The sequence below is a fragment of the Aulostomus chinensis genome, chromosome 2, assembly GCF_037954235.1.
Source record: "Aulostomus chinensis isolate RoL2024-O1b breed Wild chromosome 2, RoL_Achi_v1.0, whole genome shotgun sequence".
Classification (NCBI taxonomy): Eukaryota; Metazoa; Chordata; class Actinopteri; order Syngnathiformes; family Aulostomidae; genus Aulostomus; species Aulostomus chinensis.
The window spans coordinates 26728680-26738412 of NC_141321.1; the positions used below are offsets into that span (position 1 = coordinate 26728680).

The 9733-nt window shown below is 42.9% G+C and overlaps 1 protein-coding gene across 3 annotated transcripts; it reads left to right on the top strand.

Annotated features, from left to right (window-relative positions):
• The first annotated feature begins 1386 nt into the window (after window positions 1–1386).
• LOC147269618 (isocitrate dehydrogenase [NADP], mitochondrial-like) lies at window positions 1387–6521 on the top strand. Of its 3 annotated transcripts, none has more exons than XM_086187895.1 (11): window positions 1387–1574; window positions 2256–2347; window positions 3162–3327; window positions 3490–3650; window positions 3737–3880; window positions 4746–4882; window positions 5046–5197; window positions 5274–5386; window positions 5688–5785; window positions 5909–6048; window positions 6132–6521. In XM_086187895.1, exons 1-10 carry the CDS (start codon window positions 1451–1453, stop codon window positions 6003–6005), a joined length of 1284 nt encoding a protein of 427 aa, XP_086044021.1. In that variant the 5' UTR covers window positions 1387–1450; the 3' UTR covers window positions 6006–6048; window positions 6132–6521. The 3 variants fall into 3 exon arrangements, with proteins under 3 accessions (XP_086044021.1, XP_086044014.1, XP_086044031.1); XM_086187888.1 differs by having other exon boundaries at window positions 1388–1574; window positions 5909–6001; window positions 6132–6510; XM_086187905.1 differs by lacking the exon at window positions 1387–1574 and adding an exon at window positions 1890–2043 and having other exon boundaries at window positions 5909–6001; window positions 6132–6510.
• The last annotated feature ends 3212 nt before the right edge of the window (window positions 6522–9733 follow it).

Sequence of the window (9733 nt, forward strand, 5' to 3'; positions counted from 1 at the left end):
CCATGTGTAAGAGTCGTTAATTTCAAAGTTTACTAAGTTTGAGGTTCTTCTGATTTATGTGTAAAAGGCAGTGTTGCAAGCTGTAAAACTTCTTCCTCTGTCCCTTACATGGCCATGTTTTTTTTTCTCTCCCAGTGTTTCTGAAGAAATTTGTTTACTTTTCATTTTCACTTCCTTGACAGCAAATATTTGTTATATTTTTATTTGTCTGTTATGTGCCATCCTGTTGTTAGTGATCATTTTTTATGTTTGTTTTGCTTGTGGGGGTTACAACTTGTAAACCTGATTTAAAAAAAAGAAAAAAAACAGCTTAGAGGAGGCTAGCTGGTTACCGTGACAACTTTAGAGATATACACATATCTCTGAAATAAAGCAAGATGTCTTTGTTTGTGGGGGTCCCAAACAGCAATTCTCATATTTTGCTTGTGGGTAGATAAAGGGGCGGAGCCTCATCCACTCCAGACAGAGGAAAGCTTTCACTTAAACAAAAACGATTCATGACGCACGTGTCACGGGAACTCCCGATAGTTAGAATATGTGTTTAATACTGCAATGTAAGCTTCTCACTTTCCTTGTCCTTGTCTAGAACAGAACATTGCAAGTGAGAGGGTAGGTGGAAACAATGGTTCCCATGTTCCCTGATGTTGTTCGTAGATGTAAAGTTCTAAAAGTAGATGAATGTACAGGTTTATGAGGTCTGTTTCTGCAGGTAATAATAATAATAATAATAATAATAATACTAATAAATCAATTTTATTTGTTTGGCACCCAAGGACACCTTACAATAAAAGATACAAACCAGAAGTACCTTCAGGCTCAGGCCCTAATAATACAAATAATGCAACAGGTAGATAAAGGGGCGGGGTGGAGCTACTGGGGAGCTGTGTGGGTAGATGAAGGGGGGTTATGAAGTAATAACATGAAGTCAATTTATGATTTGGCTTTGTGATTGACAGCTTTTGTTTTGTGATATCACACCAGGCGTAATAAACTATGGAATGCTGGGGGTCCATACAAAGTAAAATGAGTTTTCTGTTGCAATTAATTTGTTCTTTGAAACTGAAACGCGCCAATAGATTTCAACAGTGTTACTTGGACTCATCAGTCAGTGAATGCATCAATGGATGAGTTGGCCTCCGCTCAGGCGCAGGTGCGCTCATCTGGCAGCACAATCTACTGTTGGATTTATCCTGGGATTATTAACTCGTTGGTATTCACCGATTTTTTAAAGGCTCAGGGGAACCATTAGACAAATAAAGGTAAAATTACACCCGAACACATTGAACTCAACGACTCGACAAACACGCGTCACTGTGATTGGCTCGGCGTCAACGCTGATTGGCCAATCAGAGCGAAGCGTCAACGCTGACGTGTGTAATACAGCGGACCCCGGCTCTACCTGGCGCCACAAGTCACTTCCAAGTGTGTGGGTAACTTAAGCCGAGCTGACATGGCGGGTTACCTGAAGACTGTAGCGGCGGTGGGGTGTAGAGGTGTAGCCGCGGTGCTGCAGCCAAACCCGTGCGTGCTGTCATCGGCCGCCGTCAGCCAGCGCGGCCGTCAGAGGAGGAGCTGTAAGTGATTCTCACCAACATGGACAACTTCATTGATTTTCAGAGAGGTTCGGCGTTTACCTGATGACCTGGTTGGGAAATGTTTAGAGTTAATAATTACACGGAGGGCATCTCAAGCGGCCCGCACTGGCGACGTGACAGCCCGGTTATTCAGGCAATACAGTAGGGTTAAAATGACATATGTCGGATGAAGTTTTATGTTAAACAAAACAAAAACAAAAATCACACAGATGTTCAGTTTGAATGACAAGTTATTACCCCACCCGCCGTAAGAGGCGTCTGTCCAGCTGCTTTTGCCAGCTCGTCCTGACGTGTTAGATCACGTGTCGTCGGGTTCACGCGGCACCAGCAGATGATAATTACTCTTATCAAAGTCAAATCATCTCTCAGGTCAGGAAACTTGGCGGCTTCACCTGAATTTCACCGTTTCACTGCTGCGAAAATACGCGTGTGATGAAAGGAGGTCAAGGTGCGTCACCAGGAGAGGTGTTAGGTGATTAATTTGGGGAATTTAATTAATTGTTAGATGTAAGCAAGCTGATAGATTTCGTAACGAGCATAATGCAACATCCCTGCTGTTAATGTTCCCTCTGGGAGGATGAATGCTTAGTTTTTAGGGTTAGGGTTAACCCTAACCCCCAAATGAAGGCTGAGTAGATGACAAGAATGTACATTTCTCAGATGCCACAAAGCGTATCAAGGTGGAGCAGCCGGTGGTGGAGATGGATGGAGACGAGATGACTCGCATCATATGGGAGTTCATCAAAGAGAAGGTAGGTCAGGCCTGCCTGGGTGACTGACTTCTCATGTGGAGATCAGGGGTAGGTTTTTACTCATGAGCAGTTTCAGACCGGCTCTGCTGGTCCTGGTACTTCTCTGTACTGTCAAAGAACTGCATTCTTGTCGCCAGTTTTATAATCTCCTAAACTAACTAAAGGTCCAGAACACGTATCTGTTCTACTTTTTAAAGCATGAACACGGTTGCCGTCTTCAAGTTTCTTAACATTTGGTGGATTTCTCTTTCTTCTTTTATACATTTTGACAAGCGGCGACCAACAAACGCATGTGTTGCCACCCCTGATGTGGGTAAACAAGCTTGCCCCCTTAGACAAAGCTGGTCTGTTTCTCTTGTTACTTCTTAGCACAAGTCGTACTTTTTTTTTAATGTGAGGCGTCTGTATAAAATGTAGCAGTGAAAAGTAAAAAGTTGTCAGTAAAATATGAAGTCAGTACAGTGACGAAATATCTGTACATGTCACTTCTAACTATGTGTTGTTTCACGTAACTGAATTTTCGCCTACATTTTAATCATCTGGTCCCCATCAGATTACCTTCCTTCATTAGTACATTTTAATGGCTTCATATGAGCTAATAGTGGCCTCTATAGCCCCTTTAGCTTTAGCTTGGTTGTTGTAATCGGCTGTGTCAGTGTGATCAGTGATGGATGGTCAGGTGGATGTATGCTTAGCCTTTGTTGACAAACTCATGTTGAAATGAGGTACATAGAGAGAGTGTGTGTGTGTGTGTGTGTTATTTTGCTTTTCGTCATTACGTGTATGATGAAACCTTGCGTGTGTATGTGTACAGCTGATCCTACCCAACGTAGACGTCAACCTGAAGTACTTTGACCTTGGTCTGCCTTACCGTGACCAGACGAACGACCAGGTAACCATCGATTCCGCACTGGCAACTAAGAAGTACAACGTAGCCGTCAAGTGCGCTACCATCACCCCCGATGAGGCCAGAGTCGAGGGTAAGTCTGACACATCCCGCTAAGAGTATTATCAGTTCAATGCAGCCCTTTTTAAAAATTTGTGACATATTGACTCCTTTTTTAAAGTTTCTCATATGTCTGCATGATAAGTTATTGTCTCAGTTACTGTCGGGTTATAAAAAGTTGTTTATCTTCTTTCAGAGTTTAAGTTAAAGAATATGTGGAAGAGCCCCAATGGAACCATTAGAAACATCTTGGGTGGCACCGTTTTCCGAGAGCCAATCCTTTGTCGAAACATTCCTCGTCTTGTTCCCGGTTGGACGCAGCCGATAACGATCGGCAGACATGCCTTCGGTGATCAGGTAAATCGGAATATGTGATTCAAGGATACATGAAAACTACTGGTACAGGAGCAAACTCTCATATCAGGTTTTCTTTAATCCCACAGTACAAAGCCACAGACTTCGTTATTGACCAGCCTGGCCAGTTCAAGATTGTGTTTTCCCCAGCGGATGGTAGCCAGTCGAGGGAGTGGGACGTGTTCGACTTTCCTGCTGGGGGCTGTGGGATGGGAATGTACAACACTGATGAGGTGAGGACCAGTCACTCAGTACAAGATTGAAAGACTTTCCATATAGTTTTGTAAGTTTTGGTGGTCAGAGTTCAAAGGTCCCTGTCACCTCACATGAACGTGGTATTTTAGCAACGGCGAGAGGGGATGTCTGCAAATTTGGTTTAAAAAAGAAAAATCACCCACTCGCACTTAAGAATGAAGTAATTGGATTTTGTGGTGAAAGGTCAAAGGTCACTGACCTGCACAAAAAGAAGCTTCACATATTAATAATTATGACAAAACTTCACACAAATGTCTCCCAGCATGAAATGATGAAGTGATGACATTTTAGATCCAAAAGGTCAATTTCAGTGACTTCTCAAAACACAATTTGGGCCCTAACTCAAAAACTCATCTCCTGATTATGATGAACTTTCACACGATTGTCTGTATGGATAAAATGATCCATCGAGAATGGTGGCCTAAAGGTAAAAGAAGCTGTGTGTAGGTTTGTTCCCTGGACTAGCAGGATGTCTGGGTGGGGGAAAGTGAAGAAGAAGCAGTCGCCCCTGCCTCGTTACCACCGTGGAGAAGCCATTAACCCCAGCGGCTCCAGTCAGATCAGACTAAGCAGCTTCCAGGTGTGAACATGTTGGAATCGGTGTGTGTTCGTTTCAACAAGAGTTGACCCCGAACACTCCTTGAATAAATAACTCAACGTGCCAGCATGATGTTCTGTGCTGGTTTTTATTCAACGCTGTACATGTGTAACAGAAAGGGTACTTTCATAATGTTTTCAGTCTACAAAACACTCATTAGGATTTCTGGGTAGATTTGGATGCCTGTTGTATGAAGACGGTGGTTGTGGTTTCTTGTGTTTTGAAGTCTGACCCATTTTCTACAGTCCATCACCGGATTTGCTCACAGCTGCTTCCAGTACGCCATTCAGAAGCAGTGGCCTCTCTACATGAGCACCAAGAACACCATCCTGAAAGCCTACGACGGGCACTTTAAGGACATCTTTCAGGACATCTTTGAGAAGTAAGACTCCTAACTGGAAGATTCAGCCTTTCTTTTCTTCGAGGAGGAAAATTCCCAGCAGGTTCACGGCAATTTTGTGTGGTACAATGTCCTCCATTTGAAAAAAGCCAGGCTGACTTCATGTAAATATCATTGTTCAGCTGACTAATTCTTTATTGTGAAGGAATTACAAACCACAGTTTGACAAGCTGAAGATCTGGTATGAGCACCGTCTCATTGACGACATGGTGGCCCAGGTTCTGAAGTCTTCTGGAGGTTTTGTTTGGGCCTGCAAGAATTATGACGGAGACGTGCAGTCAGACATTCTGGCTCAGGGTAAGAGGACTTAGTTGCCACACGTCCGTGTTCACAATAGCTATTGTTTGTGCTCATTCTGGCTATCTGGGTTCAGGTTTTGGCTCCCTTGGTCTCATGACATCAGTACTGGTGTGTCCTGATGGTAAGACTATCGAGGCAGAGGCGGCCCACGGCACCGTCACCAGGCACTTCCGTGAACACCAGAGGGTAAGGGTCGTTCCTGTATCAGGAAGTGTGTTTTCACCCACAGGATGTGGAAATATTTGCAAAGGTAAGTTTCAAATGAGGATGTTTCAGGGTGAGGACGTGGGTTGAAGTTAAATTCATGGTCAAAATTAAAGTGGGGTTGACATGAAATTTAAGGTGAAGTGAATATTGTCACTGTCCCTGAATTAGTTTATTCAGGTGATGGCGGTGTGGAAGAGGTCCTGGTTGGTGCTCTCAGATGAGGCCAATGTATAATCAATAAACTGATCACTGTGATTCAGAATGTGTTCTTGCATTGCAGGGGAGACCGACTAGTACCAACCCAATTGCAAGTATCTTTGCTTGGACCCGTGGACTGGAGCACAGAGGCAAACTGGATGGAAATCCTGATCTGATGAAGTATTTCATTTAGTTTAGCGACTGTCATTTACTCTTGTGGGGGGAAAAAAATTGAGAGAAAGAAACCTGACATCGATGTCATCATGTTAATTGGATTTAACTTGGCGCAATGTTGCTCTCCAGGTTCTCCCAGACGTTGGAAAAAGTTTGTGTGGAAACTGTGGAGAACGGCGTGATGACAAAAGACCTCGCGGGCTGTATCCACGGTTTGGCCAAGTGAGTTCAAGTCCCTCTGTCAACACCGAGTATTTCCTGTAGAAATGGTAGATTTTTTTTTTTTTTTTTAAATGTTTCACGTGAGAGCGGATCTCATTAGAAATCTAATCCTTGTACTGTGATCCTCCAGCTGTAAACTGAACCAGCATTATGTCAACACGTCAGACTTCCTGGACGCGATCAAGACCAACCTGGACAAAGCTCTGGGCAAATGAAGACACACGAGCCAATGTAGAGATGAACCCTCCCTGTGGATCTTTTTAACTGATTTGTACCCATTGTTTTTATTAAGACTTTATATCAAATTTTGAAGGAAAAGCGTTTACTACTTGTTCCATTTTCCTTTTTGTACAGTTGACTTAGTTCTTACTGTGTTCCCCTGCCTTTCTTCAGACCAAAGGTTCTTCTTTTGTGTTGCACAATTAATTGGTTACACTCTCTGAATTGCCAATGAGTATTTTATGATAAAATATATTCATCTCCACTTCAAGGACGCCCCTGTGTTTCGTATTTAATCAGACAACTGTATAAACAAGGACAATAATGCAGTATTTTTGCTGTAATTAGCATGAATATAAGTAGCAAACAGAGCTCTCAGTTCCTGCAGCAGCCCTGAATTCACGGCTGTTATTCTGAACATCTGGGTGGCAAACACTCATCTGTTCAGACTGTACGCAATCGTTTTAGGTGTTAATTAACTATAAACTAGCTCCCTAGGTTGTTTTTTTTTAATCAAAGGTAACTGAGAAGAAAACACAGATCTGGCAGACAAAAAGTGTGTGTTAGAGATGTATCTTTGGATAGAGTACAGATGGATTCTGATGAGGGCACAGACAAGGTGGTGTCACATTTGGCTGTTGCCATCTTGGTTTTTCGAAGCAAGAGATCATTTTTCAGTCCCGGAGTTGAACTTGGGAGGATGTGTCTGGTACGCCACAGGTACCCTGACTGACAACCCACTTTGTCTAATTTACTGTAAATGAGACCGTAACTTTAAAAAATGACCATCACAATGTACTTAAGATGATTGGTAATTGAGATGTTAAACTCCCGAGGAAAAGTTTACTGAAGTAATAAATCAGAGGAGAGCCAGGGTCATTTTTTTCCAAAGACTTACATATAATGTGACTTTTTTCATTACTTGTGCAGTCGCCTCCTGCCGGCCTTTACAAAATCCATCCATCCATCGTCATCTTCTGCTTATTCCTACACATTAAGGGTTGCGGGGGGGCTGGAGCCTATCCCAGCGTCAAGGGGCGAGAGGCAGGGTTCACCCTGGACAGGCCTTTACAAAATGTTGGGTTTAATACATTTTTGCATTTGCTTGACACTTTTTGTTGAGCCACAACAAAACTCCTCCAGGGGGTGCTAGAAGAGGTCACAGTGGCTTCAACCTAGATGTAACACACTGAATCATCAGGAGCAAATGCCATCCGCATGTAATTGTATTTCCCACTTTAATCACACACACTTTGTCAAATGAGCAGTTACCCAGCAGTGCATTCATGCAGTGCTAGTTGGCCATTTCGCAAGCGTCAATGCACCCACTTGTGCAAAATGTTGGCATCAGCGGGGGAAGGGGGGGGGGGGCTGACATTAACTCTTTGGTGTGGAGGCACCTACTGTTCATTACCAGCAGATGTGCTCAGGGTCACAGCTGGCGAGCCACACCCTGCACTGTAATGAACATTAAAGTGTATTCTGGGTTGGACTCTCCTGCTATCTGTGGTATCTACAGTATGTCTGGTCAGATTGCACCACAGCTGGAAGCGACCCACCAGCAATGTTCGTTTGATTGACTTTACTATTTTATTGTGTCATAGAACAACCTAGAGGTGAGCGATCAGATTTGTAGACTCAGAAATATCTTAGGAGGTACAGCAGCTGTCTGGTAACTGAAGGGGTTCCTGGTTAAATCTGTCAGCAACAGCTCAACCCCTAACTGATCCTTAGCCGTAAAGGTAGAAGAGGCACCGTTTAGCATGTGTGAATGTCTAATTGAAGAAAACAAACAAGCAAGGCAACACTGATGCTTTGTTTGATGTGTATCTCATTTTACTATTTCACAGTTTGCTTAAAGAAAAATAATCTTTCTCCCAGTCACTGAACTAAAAAGAAAATAAAAAAGCAAAAGAACAACTTGCCCCTATCAAGAATTACCAGAAATTAGCATTTAGATTAGCTTTTTAAAATGTCTTCCTGGATGGAACTCCAATGTAATAAGATCTGCCCCCATAAAAGAGCCCCATCTCTGAGTAAATTGATCACTCACGTCCTGAAAAATGACTTACAACTGAAGAATAAACCCTTTTAGAAAGCATCGCTGAAGTAGACAGACAGTTCATGGATGCATGGATCTGCATCTATTACAGTGAGATGATGTAAACATTCAGAGCTTAGTCCAAATCTATTGGGGGGTGGGGGGGTGGGGGGGCATGCTTCCATGGCAAGATCAGGGAAGCAGCTAATTGCACTTGTTTTTTCAAGCCATTTGAGATTAAAAAGAAAAATATGCATGCAAATCTTACATCATTTTTGGAAACACATTAATTGTCCAGGAAAATGATATGCTGAGGTTAACGACCCAACCATCCAAAGACGGGCAACAATTCTTACGTGACATGGCGTTTGTAGGGTATGACATCAGCAGCATCACTAATCCTTAAACATGTCTGTAAGGCTATAATGGAGGAAAATGCAAAGAATGAAACAAACCTGCTGCAACTGGACTCAGTCCAGAACTATCTGGGCGGTTTCAATAAAAATACATGTGGCTAAACATGAATGGAAAAATAAATAACTTTCTGCTCATTCGCCTTGTTTATCCATGGACGTTTTTTCAACCGAAAGAAAAAAAATAAACCAAAAAAAAGGTATGATCTCTGATCATAAACTACAGATGCAGTCAAACTTTCCTTATTCCTCCTCTTTCTGAGTTCTTCACAGGTGTTCATGTCATTTCTTTCCCCCTCTATTATTTAAATGATTTCTTCTCTCTTCTAGTTCCTCATCACACATTATTCTTTTCGTCGCCCTTCACTTCTTCCTCTCTGGCCTCACATCACCTCTCCTCCTCAGATCCTGCTTCCTCTCTCCTGCTCCACAGGTTTCCTCCCATCCTTTCCTCTCCACTGCGTCATATGACAATGGAGTCTGCGGCTCTGCAGTGATTCGCTGATTCGCAGGCCCGCTGAGTCTGCACAAGTTCAACCAACAGGATTTTTGCTGCTGGGTTGAGTGTAAGGGTCACAGCGAGCAGCGGTCAAAGTTCAGCCAAGTTGAACCAGGGGTGTGCCGGCACTGCATCATCTGCCGTTCCAGTCAGCGAGACTGAGGGGAGATGACACGGAGCTGGAGCCATTTTAAAAACACACCTTGGGTTCAAGTGCTCAGGAAGACCACAAACAAAACTCCAATCATGACAGTATGCTGGCAAGTTCAGCTGAGGCTCATCGGAACGCCATCGGTTCTGCACATCACTGTTAAGTATAAAACTGAAGTACTGCAGCGGATTATTGCTCCAAGATAATTTAAGGCAAATAAATTCACTCTGGGAGTTACATGAAAGACAAAAACTACCCTTTGAGAAGTACCCCCCCCCCAAAAAAAATAACAGATTCAAACACCATTTTTCATCATTTAAACTGGAGAACCTTTATTAAATAATTCATGGTCAATTTCCATGAGTTCTCAGTTTAATATTCCTCATCTCAAAAAAGAACTAGTAGACCA

Excerpts from the sequence above, each read along its gene's own strand:
- LOC147269618 (XM_086187888.1), top strand. The coding sequence starts at position 1,451 with ATGGCGGGTTACCTGAAGACTGTAGCGGCGGTGGGGTGTAGAGGTGTA. Across the intron at positions 1,575-2,255 it reads CGGCCGTCAGAGGAGGAGCT|ATGCCACAAAGCGTATCAAG; the intron begins GTAAGTGATTCT and ends TACATTTCTCAG. Across the intron at positions 5,198-5,273 it reads GTCAGACATTCTGGCTCAGG|GTTTTGGCTCCCTTGGTCTC; the intron begins GTAAGAGGACTT and ends ATCTGGGTTCAG.